Genomic DNA, 23,697 nt, shown 5'->3' on the forward strand with positions numbered 1-23,697 from the left:
GAAAAGAGAATAGAATACACACAAAAAAGGTGTGGAGAATAAACTAAATTACGCTGACTTGAACTTAGAATTACAATGATCTTTCAAATGTAATTACTATGAAGATCACGCTGAAACTAAAAAAGAGCTATGCACTGATACTACATGGCAGTGGCACACACAACTAACCAAAAATCATTATCAGGCAAGTATCCATAAACACCCTGCAAAAAATACCAAAAAGTAAGATTAGCAACACGCATGACAACAAACAGTACCTAAGAAAACAAAAAAAAATGACCAAAAAATAATTAACTACATGCTCCTTCACTCGGATTACATGCTACTGAAAAAGCAAATTCAGTTGCTGCACACTACAGTGTAATCAAATAAAGATTATGGTATAAATACAATAAGGATTACGGTGTAACTCCACTAGGATTACAGTGTAAAACCTACTAAGGATTATAAATCCACCAAAAATTATACCATAATCAGTGTAAATCCACTAAGATCACTAAAAATTACAGTGTAACTCCATTAAGAATTACACTGTAATCCAATAAAGATTACAGTGTAAATCCACTAAGATCACTAAAAATTACAGTGTAACTCCACTAAGAATTACACTGTTATCCAATAAAGATTACAGTGTAAATCCACTAAGACCACTAAGGATTACAATGTTCCTTCAATAAGAATTACACTCTAAAAATCAAAGAGTTACAGTGCATAACCAATAAGAATTACACTATAAAATCAACTTAAACTACAGTGTAAATCCATCAAGAATTACAGTGTAAAAAACCACTACAAATTACAGTGTAAATCCACTGAAAAATGCAGTGAAAATCCACTAAGCAGACAACACTTTGTGAACAAGGCCATACAAAAGTACAATTCAAAAGCGGCAGTACAAGAATGTAAATCTCTTTGCTACTAGAAGAAGTTAACCAAAGCAAGAGAAAGGGTAGTTTATGTTACAACAGTATTGTGCATACAGATTGGGCCAAGTTCATGGTCAGTGAAAATTACATCATGCAAAGAAACAAAAAGGCCCACCACGGGCTGCAAACACAAAATGAACAGGGGCTGATGCTGCCTAAGAATTGTGTAAAAAAAACTATATGATGACAGTTGAATCTAAAAAAAACACAGGTAGATGCTATCATAATACCACGGGAACAAAAAGAGGATTTGACATTATGCATCTGAATGCATGACAGACAGAATCACCCATGAACTGGAACACTTGCTAAGAATTACAGTGTGACTCCACTAAAAATTACATTGTAATCCAATAAAGATTACAATGCAAATCCGGTTAGATCACAAAGGATTACAATGTAACTCCAAATAAGAATTACACTGTAAAAATCAAGAGTAACAATGCAAAAACCAATAAGAATTACACCGTAAATTCAACTAAAACTACAGTGTAAATCCGCCAAGAATTCCAGTGTAAAAACCGACTGAAAATACAGTGTAAGTCCACTGCAAATTACAGTGTAAATCCACTAAAAACCCACTAAAAGTTCTAAATCAAGTGAAAACGCTAGCAAGCAGGAAAAAATCCAATTGAGCCCTTACACGAGTAGCTAAAATAACTCATGTGCAAAATACTGTAGTTGCCCTACCAATCTTCCTGAGCAACAGGGACAAACTCAAACGACCATTTTAATCTCCTCGTACACAAAACACCACCTAGCCCATAGATTCAGGGGAATTGATTGCAGCGACAACCACAGAGCAGTCAAATGTATACTTGGTACAAATTTCAGCGGGAATGGTAGAGGCGAAGTGATTCAGGGGAAGTGATTCTGCGCATGACAACCAGACGAATTCAAACAACTAAACGAACACAGAGCAATCGATCCTACAAAGACAAACCCTAAACTAGCTCACAAGACATATGAGATTCGATGCTAGTAACAACGCATCCACAAATCTACACCACCAAAAATCGCTGTGGGGATTACCAGATGGAAGATCCCAAAGGGACTAAGCAGCAGATCTAACGGACATAACCGGGGAAATAGGCCGGGGCGGGATCGGGGGCCAGCAGATGCTGCAGACCTCCGGCAGGGGAAAAGGCTCGGAGCAGGAGGGCGCGGGGAAGCCAGACTCCTGACCACCACCCTAGTGAATCAAGCGGAGAGGGAATCTCCAAATCGCCATGGACCGAGAGAGCTCGCAAACGGGCAGGGGAAAGCCAGCTACAGAGCAATGACCGGCGCGGGCCGCGGTACCCGAAAAATGAGCGGACCCGATAAGAACACATCAGCTGAGAGGACGAAAAAAAGAAACACGAATCTCCAGACAGAGAACGGACGGCTCACAAAACAGATGAAAGCCAAGATTTCATCTGGATGAAAAATAGCATTTTCGTCATTAAAACTCAAACAAGGTTACATCGTTTGCCGATCTGGAGCGCGCGCAAGCGCCACTTCCCTCAGGCCCGGCCCTAGTATCATGGTGGCCCTAGCGCGACTGAGGCACGATGAACATTAACATAGTAATATATATCCTTTTTAACAATATATATTGTATATCATGCAAATATAAAGCATTAACATAAAAATATAATTTTAGTTACAAAACAAGTCGTAATACACCATCAATATGTGATTATATGATGCAAATGAGTACAATGTATTCAACTATAAATAACTACTTGAATAAATACAAACTGGTGAGGGGGGGGGCATATGTCCCCTGTCCATGTTGATTTTTGGTCATGGCCTCCTCCCTCTCCGTGAACAAAGAACAGCTAGGGTACATCATCGGCGCATGCGTCTTAGTTGTGGTTCTCTTCATCGCCGCCTGGACAATCTACCTGTGCGTGCAGCGCAGACGCGTCGCGCACGCAATCGCCGCCGACCTGCAGCGCCTGGAACCGCCGATGACCTCTCTGGCACGCTGCGACGGTGAGCGCGTGCAGGCGCCGCCTGCTCCGTAGCTGCCTGGGCCGGCATGCCATGGTGACGGCACAGGAGGGCGCCGCTGCGATCCACCAAGGCCGAGCTATGACCCGGTATACGCTGTGGACGACGATCGCACTCCATGCCCTTGCATGGCTAATCGGCCCGACGCTACTACCCGCTTCGGTTCTACAAGACGGCGTTGGCTCCGTCGTGATGCCCCCGGTCAGCCGTCCTTCCCTCCATGCTTTCCTTTGCCGACGAAATCGTCGCCCCGGCCGGGCTACTTCTCGCTTCCCCTCCGGCTTCCTCGTCGCGTCCCATCCGTCCTACGCGACTCCGCGCGCAGCCACCGGTGAGTGCTTCCGCTGCTCTGCTATGTTTTCAGACCAACCGCCCTCATCGCGTCCCTCCATCCTGCATGACTACGCGCACAGCTGCAGGCGAACGCTTGCTCTGCTGTCGAGATCGTCGGACCAACCGCCCTCGTCGCGTCCTCTCAGTCCTGCATGACTCCGCGCGCAGCCGCCGGCGAGCGCTTGCTCTCCTCCCCGAGGATCCCAGGAGGAAATCCGATGTTCACTGTCGGACTCGCTCCGGCGGGAATCGATTGCCTCTGCACAAGTGGGGCTTGGATCCAGCGGCATCGACGACATGAGAATAGGACCATTTTTATGTATATGGCTTAGAAATGAAGTGTTTGATTATTATATTAAATTAATGTTATGAACTTTTTTTAATCATTTTATCATGGTATATTAATTTATCTAATTTTGATTTTATGTTTTAATTTGCTTTATGACTTGTTGCCACGAGGGACATGCCTGCGAGACCTTGTTCTAAAGAGAACCTAAGCTGAACATTACCTCCGAAATTGAGTTAAAAGGGAAGTGTTACTCCCTCCAATCCAAAATAAGATGACACTTATCTTGGATCGGAGGGAGTACTACGTAACATATAATGCCAAGCAAGCAGATGACGAGCACGATAGAACATGTCCATGTTTCCAGATGTTGATATGTTTAGACGATAGGTCACACACTCAAACGTGTTTAAAAAAAAGATCACCAGTGTGCACCTCTTCGGCATGAGTAACCTTGGGATTCTCCGATACTAGGATTGCAGGGCGTACCGGTGCACGACAAAAAGGAGATACGACCTCGACGCGAGGAAGAGCACCTTCGGGATCCCCTTCTTCCTTGGTGGCAACCCAATCGGTTGGTAGTCCCAGAAGCAAAAGTGGTGGCCACTTCGTCCTGTGAAGCAGAGTACATCGCCGCCGCCATTGCAGCATGCCAGGGGATTTGGCTCTCAGGCCTCCTCAGAGAAATCCGGAACCAGGAGGCTGCCCTGTCATTGCTCTTCATCAACAAGTCGGCAATCTCGCTATGCAAGAACCTAATTCTCCGTAATCGCAACAAACATATAAATCTCCGCTATCGCTTAATTAGGGATTGTGTTGAGAACAGTACTGTGAGCATGGAGTTTATCAGCACGAGCAAGCAGAAGCCCAATATCTGACAGAGTTTTTGACCCAGCCCAAAAACTGATGTCGTGCCAGCCCTTTTCGGGGTGTTGTTTGACTTTGTAGGGGCCTAGCTCGAATCGCAGGATGACATGGTCGGTAGTGGAGTGAGAACTACGCCATGATTATCTTTTCTGGAGAACTAAAACGAGGTAATATTTTCTGAAAAAATAAAAGGAGGTCGAGCGTGTCTGAGCAATTTTAGCATGCTTTTCACATGAGAGGTAAGAAAGTAAGAGCTACTCAGACCTACCATAAGTTACGCGACATTTAACTAGCAAGGTATAAGCATCTTTTATCTTGCCACCCAATGCCTCCTCTTTCAAAGTTTCAGAAAATTGGGGGCAATCCGTGGCAATGGGGTGGAGCACAGAGCATCCAGTCCTCATCCACCTAATTCATAGTATCTGACCATCCATAGACGTTACGATTCTTAAATTTCTACTACACAAAAGTGGGCGACACTGCAGGCTAAGACGTCCAGCCTGACGATACATTGTAAGTTGTAACTGCTACACACACGATCAGCACTTACTCTGACGGAGCACAGCTTCCAGGCTGAGGGGTGATCGTCAAGACGAGCCCGAAGTGGTTGCTGGGCAGCACAGGCTTCGTCCGCTCGCGACGCATCCAGTAGGCTTTCTTCTTAGACTTCCAGCGGATTACATCCACCTTCACGCATGAGACGCCGGGTATAGGCTCCCTCCCAACCATCTCGATGCCTTGGACCTTGAAATCCGGCAGCTTGCACACGAACCGATCCAGCCTCAGCTGTAGTTTCTTGGACGCTTTAGACAGCATGGCGTTGGCCTCCGTGTCGTACGTCCAGCCATCTTCACCCGGCTTCAGCTCAGCCCAGGCGTCAACCCAGCCCTCCGAGAGAGGGAAGGCCCCGTCTATCTTGTCGTCCCAGTTCATGTCCCCGCAGAATATCGCGTTGCGTGATCCTCTTCCTCCCAACAACATGAGGGACTCCTTTGCCTGAGCGACTCGCTCGTTGATGATCTAAAGTTTAAAACCATCATGACATACACTTCCGAAATCTGAAAAGGAAAAATGGTAACAATGCACCATTCATGGATTCAAATCAAACGCCTTTTTTGCTAAATCGAACACCTTGTTCATCATAACTGTCTTAGCAATCTCCTCCATGTCTGATCCAAGGTGTGGTAGTGTTAGTAATCTCTAAAGGATAGTGAGTTAGCCCACGTCAGTGCAACAACCTTAAGATATAAAGTAGCAACGGAACGCTGACATACTAAAGCAGTAAATATATCAGCATCTTCTCTTAAAAAGTTATACTATATCAGCATCAAAACCATGAAATGGGAAGAATTCCAACCATGATTTTGAAACTCAGAAAATACTACCTGCATGCAGAAATATGATCTCCCCATATTTTCTTTTGTTTTCGAGAATGGCCCCCCCATATTGGAATCGACCGTGCCTGCCTCTTTATAATATTCCATCTCATGTGACATCAAGCATTTGTATTCTGGCCACCAGTCGGATTTTTCCAGAAGCCCATGTATCTCTGGTGTAACCTCCTACAGTTTCAGATGAGGCCTATTCAGAAGAAAAAAGAAAATAAAGTAATGGATTGTTTTGACAAATTCTGTACCTGGAGGCATATGAGATCTGGGCTGTGGTGCTGAATAATATCTCCAAGAGCAGGAATCCTACTGTGCAGTTCATAATCCTTCCCGAAACACAAATTGTACGTCATGATTTTAATAGCCTTGCTACACAAACTAGTCTTAGAATCTCCTGTGGAAAGGTATTCAGTTTTTCCTGTTACATTACACCAGAAGCATGCATACGGAAAATCAGTCACAGTTGAAAGATCAAATCAGATTCTAAGCTGCATAATTGTAAGTAGCTAATTTGAACTAAAATAGTCACTTATTTCCAAACGGAGGTAATACATAGCTGGCCGTATTTGCTTTGTCAACCTGTCAAATGGGTTGGTGTCACCGTAAATGCCTCCAATTCAGGGAGCAATGTGTGGCAATCCGTGGGACACTGCAGGTAACAAAATTGGAGGCAATCCGTGGCGATGGGTTGGAGCACAGTGCATCTTCATCCACCTTTGTCATAGGATTCTCACTATTCATGGATTCAAACCAAACACCTTTTTTCTTTGCGAAATCAAACACCTTGATTCATCATGATTCTCTCCTCGTCTAATCCAAGGTTTGTTAGTGTTAGCAATCTCCACAGGATAGTGACTTAGCTCACGTCAGTGCAACAGCCTTAAAAAAACTAAACAAAGTACCAACGGCACGCTGAGATACTAAATATATCAGCATCTTCTCGTAAAAAAACAATGTATCAGGATCAAAACCATGAAATGGGATGAATTCCATGTTGGATAATCCAAACAATCTCAGTAGCGTACGTGTGCAAGTAGTAGAATAGGAATTCTATTCTGAGTCGGTTTGTAGTTTCCTAGTGTTAGTACGTGTACGTGTGTGTCAGGTCTGTGTTGATTAGGCTTAGACCTACTCGTACGTGTACTTGTAAACCAACACGGACACAACTACTACAGATTCCTAACCAACACGGTCGTGCTGCACCTATATATATATATATGTGCAGGGTGCGTGAGTTTTGTACCAGAAAAAACGAAAAGCAATAAAAAGATTATTACGAGGCATGACACGTGCCTCTGGCTAACTTTGAGTTGCTGTGTTCATGTGCGTGTGTTCTGGTCCCGCTGTTTGCGTGAGCGCCGGCGCGATATCAAGTGCTACAGCTAGTTCTTATACGTCAAGGCGAGTTGCGCGTATACGACCAGTTGAGCTGCAGCGTGATCGTGTGTTCGATCCTTGGGAAATTCCAACATTCCAAACATGATTTTGAAACTTAGAGAAGACTATACCTGCATGCAAAAATATGATTTCTCCATATATATTTTTCGTTTCGACAATGGTTTCCCCATATTGGAACCGGCGATGTCCTCCTCCATGTAATATTCCATCTCACGAGACATGAGGCATTTGTATTCTGGCCACCAGGCGGATTTTTCCAGAAGCCCATGTATCTCTGGTGTAACCTCTTGCAGACTCACATGAGGCCTGTTCAGAAGAAAAAACAAAAGAAGTAATGGATTGTTTTGACAAATTCTGTACCTGGAGGCATATAAGGTCTGGGCTGTGGTGCTGAATAATATTTCCAAGAGCAAGAATCCTGCTGTGCAGTTCATATTAATCCTTCCCGAAACACACATTGTACGTCATGATTTTAATGGCCTTGCTACACAAACTTGTCTCAGGATCTCCTGTGGGAAGATATTCACCATTACACCAGAAGCATACGGAAAATCAGTCACAGTTGAAAGATGAAATCAGATTGAAAGTTGCATAGTTGTAAGTGGCTAAACAGCTGCCGCATTTGCTTTGTCAGCCAGTCAAGTGGGTTGGTCTCCATGTGGCCCTTTTATCGAAAAAAAAAACTCCGGTTCAGGGAAATAACCCCTGCCAAAAATTAAGAGGCTAGCATATTATCTCAACAAAAATTGACTGAACAAAGTGAAGGTATAGTGTGTGAAAGAGCGCTGCATTTAGGCAGGAACTGCAAACTTAATTTGTATTGTAATTTTTAGCAGCCTTTATGCTATAATAATTAGCAACCAAGATGAAAACATCAATAAATTTACAAGGATATCCATTTTCCTTGGTAGTTCACCGTGTAATGCATCTCTGGCTATCAATGTAACCCTCACCTGTTAAGTGTTAACACGCGACAGATCCAAATGAAAAGGCCGCATCCAACACAAGAGCTAGATACGGAAATACGTAGAATGGAGAAGTGATCCTTGGCACATTCATCTATGCTGGAACGAAATTTGCAGAGAGAGAGAGAGAGAGAGAGAGAGAGAGAGAGATTAAATCTGAGGATGAACCTTCCTTGGCGGCCGCCTGGTGCGCTCCGTTGGCGCCCACGCCCTTTTCGGAGGACACCTGGGCGACGTCGGTCGACGCCGCGCGACCCCTTCTCATGCGCAACGGGAGGGACGCAGCGGCCAGGCCAGCGTCGCAGGCCCCGGAGTTCTGAGGGTTGGAGTGTGTCCATAGGGCGCGGTGCCGGTGCCACTGCCACTGCGGCGGCGCACTCCATACCGGCGGCGGAATCCTCGCCGGGAGATCGTGGGAGGGGAAGACGAGGTCAATGTCGGGGAGAGTAGGGTTTGGGGCTTGAGGAAGCGGAGGAGGCGCCGAGGCGAACGAGAGAGGAGCGTGGCCATTGGCAATGTTTTCTTCTTTCTACGGAAATGTTGACATCTGGTTCGGTCGGGCTGTAGGTCTTCCATAAATACAACCGGGACTCCTCTAGGCAGACTACCGGTCATTTACCTAGGCACGCTCAGTCACAAAATTATCATCTAACCGGACCTTTTAAATTCACCCCAAATGTCTCGGCTGTCACCTTATATCTGGAGTGAATATGAGACACACGGACACATTGTCACCTTTAGGTCGGCCCACTCCGACATCATAATATTCTGTTCCTATCCACAATCCGGACCCCCTCAAAAGAAAATCCCATCTCGCACCAACCCTAGCCATTTGCCACCTCATTCCATTTTCAGTCCGCTCCGCCTCCCAGTAGCTCTCCGATGATTTCCGGCCTTCTCCAACATAGCAGGCACCAGATCCGAGTCTGATAGCTCCAGATTCGTCGACTGGGACCTCATCCCCTGTGGAGATGAGGAGGAGTTAGTCGTCTGACTGGCTCTCCGTCGGTCCTGAGAGGTAACCTGAGTCCATTGTTGGAGTTACTCCAGTAGGAATCCACTGCCTCCGTGCAACTGGGCTTGGAAGGCTTGGATCCAACTGTGCCAGTGACACGAGGCGTGTGACCGCGGCGGATCCACGGATGGCGAGCGACTCGAGGTACATGCACGCCCAACCGGACGGGCCCGAACTGGCCGCACAACCCCTGCCATGGTTCCTCGCCCCCACAACGTCAAACTCTGATTGAAGGTGATGATGCACATGAGGCTGAAGATGAAGAGTTTGATCATCTTTCCCCCTAATGATCCAATTGGGCAAGCTAGAGTACAGACAAGAGCATGAGCATAATCCGTATGTTTGCAGTCAAGATCCCGATGTTGATCGTTGCTTTCGGAATCAGTTTCAACATAGGAAATATGAAGAGATTCTCAAAGTAAAGAAGTTTAAGGTGGCTGCTCATCGCAATTTGTATCTTGATTATGTGTGTTTCCACACTGAGTTGTATCCTGATGTGCACTCACCAAGACGGGGTTGATTCCATTTTCGCAGTTCAACAATACCTATAATGAAGACCTTGTTCTCTAGTTATTTCCCATAGTGTTCTTCAAGACCGACGAGGCTTGCTCATTTCGTTGCATGTTTAGCACTACCCCGTATGAGTGCATCTATGGTTGATTTTGTTTGATCAAGACGAGACTCACGATCTTCATCCCCATCAAGTCATATGGGCCACCAACGAAGGATTCAAATACAACAGATCTCGGGCAGAGGGGTCCAAGCTAAGTGTCTTGACACGATGATGACATTTTTTCTATTCACATTTAACATTTTTTTCAAATGCTTTATTAATATTTTTAAATGCAATATAAACATTTTTCGAACACATGGTCAACATTTTTTCTATACACATTTAACATTTTTCCAAAATGCTTGATTATCATGTTTCAAATAATTGTTCAACATTTTTTTAAATGCTTGATTTACATTTTTTATATACATAAAAAAATTCATCATTTTTTAATACATGGTCAACATTTTTTGTATACACATTTAACATTTTTGAAATGCTTGATCAACATTTTTTAGGTACTTGTATATTTTTTAAAAAGCTTTATTAATATTTTTATATACATGATAAAAATTCATCATTTTTTAATACATGGTCAACATTTTTCTATACACATTTAACATTTTTCTTGATCAGCATTTTTCATATACTCCTTAAAAATTCAAATGGTTGATTAACATTTTAAAATACATTGTAAAAATTTTGTTGGTATACGTGATAAACATTTTCTCTATGCACATTTAACATGTTTTAAATGCTTGGTCAACATTTTTAAATGTTTTTATAGTTTTTTTTGTAATATAGGAGTATATATTTAGAATATGTTAAAGTACAAACAAAAGTAAAAATAAAGAAAAAAACGAAAACAGAAAACATAAAGAAAGCAGAAAAAAAGAGGCTGTGGCCTCCAGCTCCCCTGGACACCAAAATGGCCCGGCCCAGGAGCGTACGATGGAAAACACGATACAGGGGCGCAGCGAGCGTCACATAGGAGGTCCCGAGCTCTTCTAAAAAAAGGAGGTTCCGAGCTCATCGTCCTCGTCCCCGCCCTTTCGCGCGGGTGTGCTCAGCCCGAGCCCCAGATCGGAGCCACGCCACCGGCGGCTGGCCGGCAACCCCCTCCGTAAGGTTCTTCTACATCCATCCGGGATCTCCCTTCTTCGCGCCACCGCGGAGTGGCCGGCCAGGGAGCAGCCTGTCCTGGCGCCCGAGACGGGAGGGGAATTGCCGGCGACCGGAGAGGAGAATGGAGGCGCTCATCGGAGACGGGCCTCTCCGGTAAGTGCGCGCGCGACTGTACGCTACCGTTCCAGATTTTTAGTCCCATTGCCACTTTAGCTGCGATTCCACCGTTTTATAGGGCTATCACCAAGTAGTAGAAGTACTGTAGAAGACAAGTAGAGAGTATAGAGTAGAGGTAGTGTGTATGCGGTAGAGCTACAGTATAATGATGTTCTTCCATAAGGAAGAATGTATTATTGATAATATTGTTCTTTTTCTACTTCGGTTATACTTTTTATTTGCTTTTAGAAGTCTGTCAGACAGTTATGCAAAACAGAAAAACATCATTGCAGTAAAGCATTACTCGGAGACCATTATCAGATAACTCAAGTGAAACAGTTATGCAAATAAACAAGTAAGATTCGTCACCTTTTTCAGAAAATATCTTACAATTGGATTCTCTAGGTTGTGATCAAGTCCCACAGCTTAAAGCCGTAAAATCACTTCGAATGAAGATGCGTATATGACTTAAGTCTTAGATAGCCTACTGAAATCAGATGGAAGAGCAAACTTAGGTAGCGTAAAGTCGCTCTCCCTGGTGCGGCACCATGTTGCTCAGCTCATGGATGGTTGATTTCGCATTATGAAGAGCCTCAGCTCTCTGCGTGTAACTACCCTGCTCCACTACCAACTGCTGCTGCTACTAAAGATGATTTCAGACATAAGTGGTGATACGACAATGTTCTCCTCCAAGTAACTACAGATGCAACACCTACATAGTCTAGCGGCTCAGTGCGTATGTTAGTGTTGTGCAGTTTAGCTATCAATCTGATACTCGCTCCTCATATATACAAGAATGAAAAATCCTGTCAATCAGTAGTTTATAGTCAAGTGCAGAGAGGTCTAGAACGATCTAAGACAAGTGATGTATTTCCTGATTCTGTTGCAGGTCACCATTCTTCAGTATGCTCCTCAAGATGGCGATGGTGGATGTCAGGGGCGACGATGTTAGCTCATGGCTGCAAGCAAGAGCATCTCTGTCTGGGATCAAGTATGGCAGCCCAGGCAGCAGTGGTCGTCACTTTCATGCCCGTCAGAGCTTGTGCGGTGTGCGGAAGACGATGGCGCCGTTGACGCCGACGACACGCACAGTGAGGTCGTTGCCACTTGCCAAGTTCGCCGGGCAGGAGTGCTCTGTTTGCTTCGAGCTGCTTGCAGACACTCAGTATGATCGTCTTCCTGCTTCTCTTCCCAGTTGAATAATCTGAACCTATGTAGTTGATTGTTCGTATTTGTTCGCCTTACAAGCATTTGACTTAAAATTATATTTACATGTACAATAAAATTTTGTGCAATTAATTGATCCTACATGGTTCAAGTCCTGGAAACAGCCTCTTACAGAAATGTAGGAAAAGACTGCGTATTATAGACCCAAAGTGGTCGGACCCTTCCCTGGACCCTGCGCAAGCGGGAGCTACATGCACCAGGTTGCCCTTTTTTTAATTGATCCTACATGCAAATGCATACATAATTACTTTGTTTGCTAAGTAGTTGTGCTTACTTTTGATCACATAAAAAACGAAACCATTAATAGCATCATATGACATGCACTCCAATGCTAATATGTGCATGACCAACATGCTGCAGTGGATGGGGTGTGTCCCACGTTTGGGAGTAATGCATGCTTTATTACTAGTTCTCTTGCATGCAGTAATCTATTTATGATAGTAAATGTTTCATTAACGATGCCAATTTATAAAGCTATAAAACTAACTTAACTTGTGGTCTTTAAGGGTCATATGTTCTTGTTTAGATATAATGTGACATGCTGCGCCAATGTCTCCTCCTCAGAGAGATGCAGGTAAAGAGGAAGCATCATCCAATCTCTCGCTCCCCCTAGTTAGCTTCTGAAACACCCTCCCATGGGTTTCAGTTGCTTCCAGCTCCATTCAGGGAGCTGTGATGACGTGACAATTGATTTCCATGTGCAGCAAAATGGCCACTATGAGCTCCATTCTGTTGATCGTTCATTTGAACCTGCCACTGGATCGATAGTTCCGTTTGCAACCTTCTATCATGAGTCCTATCCACAAGGCATAACCAAGAAAGACGTCGCTGACGGTGCTTCATCGATCATTCATAATCCTGGACCTCACTTGCCTCTCTTGTCGCCAAAACCTGAGATTTCACATCTCATAGGAGGTGGAATGGGATCATACAAGACGTATGAGATGAGCGGCAGGTTTATTCCAAGAAGGAAGGCCTCGAGTAAGGCTGTCAAGAAGGCTAATGTTGTCAAAGGGCAATGGACACCGGAAGAAGACAGGTAAATTGGAACAGTTTATGCATGCTTTGTTAAATATTGCCTCCACCAAAAGTTAAAAAATCGTCGCATTACTGTAAGTTATGCTATTAGTTGCTTTCTGCATGTTATCAATCAGTTTGTTCTTGCGAATTTTAACAGGAAGTTAGTAAAGTTAGTGGAACAGTTTGGACTGAGGAAGTGGTCTCAGATGGCGCAAATGCTGCCTGCAAGAGTAGGAAAGCAATGCAGAGAAAGATGGCACAACCATTTGAGACCTAACATCAAGGTTAGTCTCTCTAACTTGTGTTTGAACTGAGTAGCCCCAATCCTTCAATAAATTGTAGGCCTAAACGATGGAGATAACAATCAGTTTTGGAAGAAGCAAAAGGGTTAGAAGCAAGTTATATTAATCCTGTATCTGCTGTACTCCTGTACCAGTTGATTGGTAGGAAGTGCTCTGTTAGATTCCTGTCTGAAGTTCCCTCTCTCAGAGTCATCAGTTGCTGCCAATTCGAGCTGCTCTAATTGGCAGCAACTGATGACTCTTGCAGGAATACCTATAGAACATGCTTGTCCCTTTGTTTTTTTTTTGCAAGGTGTAGAACATGTTTGTTAAAACCAACCATTCTGAACTCACTCTTCCCTGGACACTTCTGTGCCATTGCAAGCAATACCTATAGAACATGCTTGTCCCTTTCTTTTCTTTTTTGCAAGGTGTAGAACATGTTTGTTAAAACCAACCTGTCCAAAGCAGCACCAAGTTACGGAAGGGATCCTCACAATTTCTCATTTAGGTTGTATATTCTTTAAATTAGCAAGATATCTTTTGGCTTGGGCCCTGGCCCATAAGCCAATAAGACATAAGATATATGATTTGTTATTTAGTTTGATTGTTAGGCATCTGTAGAAGATCCTTTAGCAGAAATTAATCGAGTGAGTACCATTTTCCCCTATTAACTTAAAAAGTCTACAATGTTTAATGGTAAATAACCATAGTGGGTAAATTTCATGGAAGAACACAAAAAATGGACACGAATATTTTCCAAATTTAAAATAGTTTTTGTCAAAGTTCTTTTTTTCTCTCCCAAAAACACTTCAGTCTGTGTATTATTCATGCTTTGCAATAAAAAATTGTGCATGGAACCACAAATGCAGAAAGATACTTGGAGTGAGGAGGAAGATATGGTTCTGATACAAACGCACAAGGAGGTTGGCAACAAATGGGCAGAGATAGCTAAGCGCCTCCCTGGGAGAACGGAGAACTCCATAAAAAATCATTGGAATGCAACAAAGAGAAGGCAATTTGCGCGGAGGCGGACCGGCACTAAAGTCAAGAATCCCAAATCAGGGACCCTTCTACAGAACTACATCAAAAGCCTTGGGATTGACTCTAGCAAGGTCATTGCTCCTCTAGATCCGAAAGAACCTTCATTGTCAGCATCTTCACCAGCACCCCCAACACAAAATCGGGCACATATGAATGATAAGTGGCCAGAATCCAACCCATCTAACATAATGGTCACCCAAGGAATATTCAGCACAGATGACAGACAGATTCACTCATGTGAAGAAATTCTAGTTCCCACACCTGATGACTTTTCTGTGGACATGTTTGATGGTTTATTTAACGCAGAGGAGGTGCAATACCAGGCTTACAACATAGATGATGCTGTTGACATGCACTATATCATCCACCATATTGATTATGCTATTAAGATTGACAACCATATTGATTATGCTATTAAGATTGACCATGAGATAGATATGAATATGACATGGGATGACGATGCGCTCGTAAACATTGAATCTGGATGATTGCCATTGGTGATGCCGACAGGCCCACCAGAAATCAAAACCGTGCATATGAAGGAGGAGGAGATGGATCTAGTTGAGTTGGTCACACATCCACAAACTTGCAGCTAGTGGACAAGAAAATAACCAGTGATATTATTACATATGTGTGCTATTTATACGGGATATGACGAACTTTTGGATGTACTATACTATGGGACATCCCGTTTATAGATGATATGACGACCTTCTGAATGCTTTCTACAGGCAATAGAATGACCTTTGAATGTATTATGAGAATCCATATTGAGAACAGACGGTGGTAAATAAGACCATGTGTATGTACATGGACTAAAAATGAAGTGTTTGATTTACATGTTGAATCAGTGTTCTGTACTTGTTTCTCATTTTATTATGGTCCATTTGTCTATGTAATCTTGACTTTCTATTTAAGTTTCGTGCTTGTAAGCAAAACAATTTCTAAACATCAAAACATCAAAAGATAAGAGAACCTACTGCGCAAAAAAAGATAATTAAGAGAACCTAAGCAGAATATTACCGTAAAATTGAGTTAAAAGGAAAACATTATATAATGTCAAGCAAACAGAGGATATGCCCAAAAGAACACGATACACACGTTTCGACATATTCCGACGAAACACCGGGGAGCGAGCAGCCCCACCTGAATATATATTTCTCAAAGCTGCAAAATACAGCGAGCGGGCCCATGGTACAGGGAGATCATACAGAGATCGGAAGACCTGATTGCAGGAGAATCACAGGAAAAGAGCCATCAAATACGGGGCCCAAGCTAGCAAGGCAAGGCATGTCTATCTTTAGGTTTGAGCTTGTACGCCCACAACTTCAGATTGTCAGCCGCTGCACGCACGGCCCGGCTGATGGCTGGACGCTTTTCAGCGAAACACGACGCCGTGGCGGTGGTTTCAGACACACCAGAGAAGCAGGGGGGGCCTGACTGTGTTCCAGTGTTTGTCCGGGGCTTGAAGTTCCAGATTGGGCGACAGCCTTGCTACCAGTTACAGTACTTAAAAAGTACTTTCTCCGTTCCTAAATAAATGGCTCAACTTTATACTAAATTTAGTACAAAGTTAGTATAAAGTTGAATAATCTATTTTAAAACCGAGAAAGTAAAAATTACTATAGTACAACTTCAGCTCACCTTGGCAAGTTTCAGCGGCAGGATGCATGTCAGGTTGTGTTGGGGAAGGGGTTTTAATGGAAGTCCTTATTTGGAGCAAAGAACGCCCTTACAAAAAAAACTTGCCATACTCAAAGATCGAGTCACCACTCACCACTCACCAGGACAACAAAGGGCGTGTTTGATTGCCTTTGTCATCAGTTCCTGCATCGCACGAACTTCTCAACCTAGCCTGGTTGAGCAAAAATAGGCCCTAATACGCCATATGCAACTTGATTGGTTGCCTGCATCCCTAATCCCTGCATTAGGTAATATGTAAGCGCACTTTGTTTGGTTGGCTGCATTGGCCCTAGCGGCACATGAACACGGCGTTTGGTTGCATACGGCGTACATGTTGTGCTTACCTTGCACCCTATTGGGTGAGCTTACCCACAATGATCACACCTAGCACACCAACGCCACAACACAGCAATGGTGACGAACTGGGCGAAGATGATGAAGTTCTTCAGCTTCAGGCCGAACTGACGATCCACCTTAGCAGCTTCCACTTTGACAGCTCCAACCTTGGCATTGTCGACACTGCTGCCTCCGTGCTTTCGCACCCAGGCGGAGTAAGCTTGTTCTGCTGCCTGCTTAGTCTTGAACCCTCTATAGTTGCTGTTGCTATACGATGCCACTTGTGCATTGGCTTCTTCCCATGAACTATAAACCCCTGGAACCTCACCAATGAACACGACATACCACTTGCCCTAGCAATGCACAAGAGCAAGAGTTGAAGCAGCAACAATGGAACACAAGTAGCAAGCAAAGTAGCACACAAACAACAATGGAGCAGAAGAGAAGTAAAGCATGCATGATCATACGGCATAGCAAGTTCTTTCTAGCACTACCTTGGTGTTAACCTACCACCACATCCAAAAGAGGGTGTCGTCCTACCACCGCAAGTTCACCATCAGCGTGAGGGGTTAGTATATACCAGCTCACCAAAATATACAGACCATGAAATAGTTTTTGAGCCCTAGCTACACAAAATGTACGTCGTCATCGTCATCGTTGTCGTTGTCGCCATCACCATCGCCGTTGGGGATCATGCACGCTCACAAGCAGCACTACTCTAGTAGTAGTGCTTGCCCAGCTAGCTCCTGCGCCACAGCATCCTGTGAGCGTCGGCCATGACAACGAACCCAACACCCTGGGCCTTGTTGTCAAGCAGGTGGCTGAGAGCTGCCATGAGAGCCTCGTCGCTGAAGCCACCCTGGGTCATGACAACGCCATACAGGTCAGGGTGGACGTCGAGGGGCTTGCACTCCCTGATGGCTGTTGTCACCTCCTTCACCGCCTCAGTCATGCTGCAGAAGACATTGATCTCCTCCTCCATCAGGCCTCCTCTCTTCCTCTTCCTATCTATGGGGTCAAATGGCTTGTCGAAGGGCTTCGCAGCGGGCTTGTCAGGGCCATCAAGGATCTCGACGTCCGGGGTCCCAGGGAAGTCAGGCATGGGAGAACCAAGAGGCTCCCCCGATCCCATGGCATGCTTCCCAGTTGCCAGCCCGAAGGAGAAGATGTGCTGCATCTGGTTATAGTTCTGGATGGGTGTGTTGAGGAACTCAGCGTCCCTTGGGTGGTCCTAAGAATGAAACACAAGTGTTGTTAGTTGCGATTAGGAGTAGGCAATGGTGCACAGTATGAAAAGGAAGAGGGCTGTGAGCTAACCGCGACATGGCCGGTGTAGTGCTCTGCCTCAAGAACTATGGAGCAAGTGTTCTCATCCCATGAGGCGCCGCTAAGGTCTCTCAGCTTGGACACTTGGATCCATCGACTTCTCCACTTCCTCAGGTGGTTGTACACCTAGGTGGCAGACACCTCTTGCCCAGAGAACTCTAACACCTACTTCGCAACGGTGTTCAAGTGCACCTCCTTGAAGCCCTTGTCAGTCCTAACTCCACTAGAGATGAGCTCACACATCTTGCTCAGCACGAACGTGGACATGAACAACTGCCACTTCATGTTGTTCGACCTACTATCCTTCTTTGCCTTTGCTGCTGCTAGCTTGAGTGCAGCGGCAGCAGCAACAACAACAGTAGTTGGCTCAACGAGCACTACTGGCACATAGAGAGAATTGGACTCGAACACCTCTGAATCAGGTGCCATTTTGTACATAGGCTCCGAGTCCTCGACAAACGATGGAGCAAACTGGCTGTTGTACACGACAAGGACCTGACTAAGATCTTGCGTCTGCGTGGTCATGTCCAACAATCGTAGCACGCATTGACAGTGAGCATAGCACACAACATATCGGACAATCCATGCTTCATCACTATCATAGCAAGCACATGCTTCATCACTATCATACTAAGCATACATGTACATGGTTCGTCACTATCATAGCAAGCACATGACCACCAATAGCTACAAAATCACAGATCTGAGTATGGTTCAACACAAGCACAAGGTTCAACTTCAAACTCTACTACTAATCTAGCCTACCACATGCTTGAACATCTAGCCCTACCACAAATTGTAACCACAACATAGCAACCAACCATATCAGCTCACAGATCAGACCATTAATCAACCATGCATCAAGATCAAACCCTAGCTGCAGCTCAGATCTAGCTAGAAGGAACAGTGAGAAAAGGGGATTGAACTCACAAAGGCCATGGCTGCAGCTTGAGGACGAGGGGGGGGGGGACGGTGGTGGAAGATGAACGCCGGCCGGTGAAGGAGCTCTGACGCCGTGGACAGCCGGCCGATGAAGATGCCCCACTTACCTGCTCGTCGGTACCGATGCGCGTCGGCGGGAGAGCGCGAACAGAGGAAGAATGGCGGCGGGAGTTGGGGCGGTGAGGGAGGGGCTAAATAGTGGATTCTAAAAGGATTTAAAATCACATTGCATTTATTTGTGACATACACAACATTTCATATTCAGATATTCCGCTAACATCTGTGTGATCTACGCATGAGAATCATCTACCATGCAACATGCATTACTGCATACTAAATAGACATATTTTATTTAACTGTGACATGTACAACTTTTCATATTAAGATCTGCTTATGCAGAAATTTTTCACATAGTGAAAAGTGTAAGGACTTATATTCTACACAATATTTAGAAACTATACATCCACTTATGTGTCAACGCGCAATGGCCGAGACATCCCTTGCTTAGCCAACAATCAGGAGAAAAATAGATCCCAATAAATATATAAATACAGACTAGTTAGGGCATATTTTATAATCTTGTCTAGCTCGTTCAGTTATATTTTTCTTTCTTCTAACATAGTTTTGGTCTCAGGTTTAGATCAAAACTAACTTGGTATATTTTATTGTATAACTTTTAGATCAAAACAAGGCCCAAACCTAAGTTAAGAAAATGCTAGAAGTGGTCATGTGATTCATCTCTATGGCCACACGAACACACGAGCGTGAGTACTCCTTCAAGTTTCTTCTCCCGTGTTTAAATGCACCCTTGTGGATAGTTAAATAAAAAATAGTTATTTTTAAAAAAAATCTGAATTTTTTACAAATATGCCTAAATTTTCCTGAAGAATAATAGATAGATGCGCCAAAAAAGAGTTTCTGAAAAGCATTTTCAAAGCAATATTTTAAAGCGTTTTGAAGTGCTTATTTTTTTAGTTTAGTCCAGACCTCCAAGAATGTCATTTCATTACTGAAATTTGCACACTGACAAAAGCTAAGCAACATTTGTTGTGAAATAATTTGATTTTTCTTTAATGTATTTTTATTTCCCCCTAGTTTAATATTGAGCATTTGAGGTCCAAATTAGGAGAACCATTTCGCTAAAAAATAGACGCACTGTTCGTGCTGCCATATCCGCATGGCCACCGACCTAGGTTGTCCTTGGGTTCGGCCACGTACCCTGATCCGTGGCAGAGCGCTCGGGTGCCTCAGCCATGGCGGCTTGGCACGTGGACACGGTCTCACGTGAGCCGCCCTCGTGTCCTCACGCCGCTCAGTGCCTTCGCCCCCGATGAGACCCCGCCGCTCTGCGCAGTTCTCTATATCCTCTCTGCTCCACACGTGTCGCCCTGTCATGCTCCGTACGCCGCGTCGACCTCGACCGACCCCCGACAAGCCGCCGCTCAGCGGCACCATTTTAAGCGGACCTCGCCACGGTCGTCTGCCGATCAGGAAAGAACTGGCAAAGCCACTCACTCACCAGACAGCAGTCACCACGTCCAGCTCCACACACCAGCGTCCGAGCTAGCACGCACTCGATCGCGTCTGTCTCGCTGAGCCACTGACAATGGCGTCGCAGCAGCAGAGCAGGAAGGAGGCCGCCTCGAAGCGGGAGGAAGGCGGCCAGGGCGGCGTCAGCCTGGAGGAGATCGGCAAGTTCCGCGCGGAGGCGCAGCAGAACTCGGCGGACGCCATCCGCGCCGCGCAGGAGCGGTACAACCAGAACCTGCAGCACGGCGGCGCCGCCGTTGGCGCCAGGGGGGCGGTGACCGTCACCCAGGCGCCCGGCGCCACGGTCGTCTCCTACCAGGAGCACAAGACCCTTCCCGAGGGCGCCCAGCAGGGCCGCGCGGCGCACGGGCACGGCGCCAACGCGCCGGCAGGGGGCACGACGGCGTCGTCTCGGGGCACCGAGATGCAGCACGCCGCGAGGCAGGAGGAGGGCCGTGGGCATGGCACGGCCCACAAGGAGCAGAAGGGCTCGGCGGCGGTCACCCGCGCGGCCGAGGGCGGCCACGACAAGCAGGGCAGAGAGAGCGCCGCGCGCGGCACCAACGCGCCGGCAGGCGCCACGGTGGCGTCTTCTCGGGGCGCTGAGAAGCAGCACCACACGAAGCAGGAGGAGGGCCGTGGGCATGGCACGGGCCACAAGGAGCAGAAGGGCTCGGCGGCGGTCACCCACGCCACCGAGGACAGGGGCAAAGAGGGCGACTCCGCGCGCAGCGCCAAGGACGCGGCCATGCAAGCGCTCGGAATCACGGGAGACCAAACTGTGGCCAAGGGCGCCGGAACCAAGGACGCCGGTGCGCATGGCGCGCAGGTCACCGCGGAAGGGACGGAGGAGGCCACGGCTACCGCCGCCGAGTACGCCAAACAGGCCGCAGCAAAGGCGAAGGAGGTGACGCTGACCACGGGCGAGATGACGGCGGAGTACGCGAAGCAGGCCGCCGTGAAGGCCAAGGACGTCACGGTGAGCACCGGCGGGACGGCCGCGGAGTACGCCAAGACGGCCGCCGAGAAGGCGAGGGAGGCGGCGCTGGCGGCAGGCAAGACGACGGCCGAGTACACGCAGCAGGCGGCGGTGAAGGGCAAGGACGTCACGGTCTCCACCGGCGGGACGGCCGCGGAGTACGCCAAGACGGCCGCCGAGAAGGCCAAGGACACCGCGCTGGCGGCCGGCAAGACGACGGCAGATTACACTCAGCAGGCGGCGGTGAAAACCAAGGACGTGACGCTGTCGACCGCCGCGCAAGCGGCGCAGAAGGCCAAGGAGGTGACCGCGGTCACGGCGCAGAAGGTGGCGGAGTACACGAAGGAGATGGCGGAGCAAGGGAAGAACGCTGCCGCCCAGGCCGAGGAGAAGGCGGAGGAGGCCGCAGCCCGCGCCGCTGACAAGGCGGAGGAGCCGAGCTTCGACACGAGCACGCAGGCCAAGCGCTCGGCCGCAGGGGCAGCGGACAAGACCCGCGACATGACCGCACAAACCATGAACAAGGCCGAGGACGCAACCGGAGGCACGGGGGACAGGACCGGAAGCATGGCTGCCCAGGTGAAGGACACGACCGGAGCCATGGCGCAGAAGGCCACTGACACGGCTGCGTACGTCAAGGACTCGGTGATGGGCGCAGCGGGAGGCACGGCGGACAACACCCGCGACACCACCGAGCAAACAATGGGCAGGGCCAAGGAGGCTACCGGAGACGCAGGGAATAGGACCGGGAGCATGGCCGCCCAGGTGAAGGACGCGACCGGAGCCATGGCGCAGAAGGCCGGCGACACGGCCGCGTACATCAAGGACTCGGTGATGGGCGCGGCGGGAGGCGCCGTGGACAAGACCCGGGACGCCACGTCGCAGGTCGCGCAGAAGACAGGGGAGGCGACGAACAGAGTGGTGGAGACCGGCAAAAGCGCCACCGGCGGCGGCATGACCGGGACGGCCAAGGCGAAGGTACGTGCACCGTCGTGTCCCTCCACGAGTATCTGATTCTACGGTAAGTGTGATGTATCCATGGTTGATGGCTCAGCTATGACGTGTGCATGCAGGGTGAAGGCACCGAAGACACCAAGATCGTGGAAGACGTGCTGGAAGCGGTGGGCGCGGGCATGGAAGCGGTGGGCGCGACGGTGTACGGGATAGCGCAGCACACCAAGGGGATCGTCGCCGGCGAAGAGGAGCTCATCCCGGTCGAAGGGGAGGCCGGGAAGGTCGCCGGAGCCGGTGAAGGCAGGAAGAAATCCGAGTGAGCAGATCCACACGTACGTCGCAGCAAAAATGTTAAGAGAATGTTGGTTGTGCAGTCACTGTGATCAGACACGGTTAAAAGGGTGTTGTATATAGTTGTAATACTAAGTAGTGCACTATATGGAGTGCTCAGGTGAGTCGAATAATGGTCGTTTATAGGTAAGAGGGACTATGTCCAGATGTTGAAGCTGCTGCTACTAGTACGTTTGGAAGCGCTCAGCTAGTAGAATACTCAAATCTTATGGAATGAAATGGCTATGTAGTGTGATACATCGTGCACTTAGCCAAGTGAACTAGGTAAATGTTCGTGTAAATCTGAAGTGATACTTGTCCACTTCAATATTAGAATCATCAAGCTCTATAGGGGGAAACCTATCACCTTGGGCTTAAGAGCATCTCTAGCTGTAAAAACAGTATACAGTTCCGAGCAGTTTTACGCCTCCTTTGGTTCTAACTAGGAAATAAAAAAAAAAGTATCACACACCTTCCCACGGGTCTACAGCTGCCTCTATTTCAAAGTGACATCTTTTTTTAAAGTAGTAGCTAATCTAAAGTAATTTATTCAGATACTAACTCATTAGTTCCTCTGAAAAAATTAGGATATTAGTTCTATTTCTATCTTCTTCTGCCTAACTTCTACCCATTCGCTAGTATCGTGAATATAAATCTCCTAATAATAAAGTTACACAGATAAGATACTAAAATAATGACAAAACTATCAAGCTACTGGATGAGTTGAATTATCCGAAAATCTAGGAAGAACTATTCCAATGAAGCTATTCTCGTTGTTTAATCTCAACTCAGATACCAAAACAGCAAAACTCTACAGAAGAATTTAAGACTACGTCTTCTTTTGATTACAGATATCCTACTAAATAGCAGATTAAATTATCGTGACCATTTTCTTCTAAAAAAGAAACATAATTGTTTTCTTAGAGCAAACATGCATGCATTGTTGCTCACCTCGTGTATCCCATGAAAAGAAACATTGGCGATGAATGACAATGTGGCAAACTTGTGTCTGCAGCTGCTGCCTGCACCAGGTGC

General features: G+C 46.5%; 3 protein-coding genes, 1 long non-coding RNA gene and 1 pseudogene across 4 annotated transcripts; 3 read left to right on the plus strand and 2 right to left on the minus strand.

Annotated features, from left to right (window-relative positions):
* Window positions 1-32: 32 nt before the first annotated feature.
* On the minus strand, window positions 33-2,308 carry LOC125527550 (uncharacterized). Its single transcript, XR_007292160.2, has 2 exons — window positions 1,959-2,308; window positions 33-203 (listed from the first exon to the last, which is right to left on the minus strand). It is a non-coding gene; the product is annotated as an uncharacterized LOC125527550 (long non-coding RNA).
* An 8,330-nt stretch (window positions 2,309-10,638) lies between these two features.
* On the plus strand, window positions 10,639-12,416 carry LOC147992429 (uncharacterized). The gene is made up of 2 exons (XM_087540462.1): window positions 10,639-11,007; window positions 11,900-12,416. The coding sequence occupies exons 1-2, from the start codon at window positions 10,976-10,978 to the stop codon at window positions 12,207-12,209; spliced, it is 342 nt and encodes a 113-aa protein (XP_087396588.1). The 5' UTR covers window positions 10,639-10,975; the 3' UTR covers window positions 12,210-12,416.
* Window positions 12,417-12,872: 456 nt separating this feature from the next.
* Window positions 12,873-15,256, plus strand: LOC125538095 (uncharacterized). The gene is made up of 3 exons (XM_048701396.2): window positions 12,873-13,276; window positions 13,415-13,541; window positions 14,411-15,256. The coding sequence occupies exons 1-3, from the start codon at window positions 12,873-12,875 to the stop codon at window positions 15,068-15,070; spliced, it is 1,191 nt and encodes a 396-aa protein (XP_048557353.1). The 3' UTR covers window positions 15,071-15,256.
* A 2,063-nt stretch (window positions 15,257-17,319) lies between these two features.
* LOC125533075 (uncharacterized) lies at window positions 17,320-18,452 on the minus strand (annotated as a pseudogene).
* A 1,871-nt stretch (window positions 18,453-20,323) lies between these two features.
* On the plus strand, window positions 20,324-22,920 carry LOC125527556 (uncharacterized). The gene is made up of 2 exons (XM_048692075.2): window positions 20,324-22,356; window positions 22,452-22,920. The coding sequence occupies exons 1-2, from the start codon at window positions 20,476-20,478 to the stop codon at window positions 22,650-22,652; spliced, it is 2,082 nt and encodes a 693-aa protein (XP_048548032.1). The 5' UTR covers window positions 20,324-20,475; the 3' UTR covers window positions 22,653-22,920.
* Window positions 22,921-23,697: the final 777 nt, after the last annotated feature.

This window comes from Triticum urartu, chromosome 1A (assembly GCF_056163025.1).
Source record: "Triticum urartu cultivar PI428250 chromosome 1A, HENAU_Tu73, whole genome shotgun sequence".
NCBI lineage: Eukaryota > Viridiplantae > Streptophyta > Magnoliopsida > Poales > Poaceae > Triticum > Triticum urartu.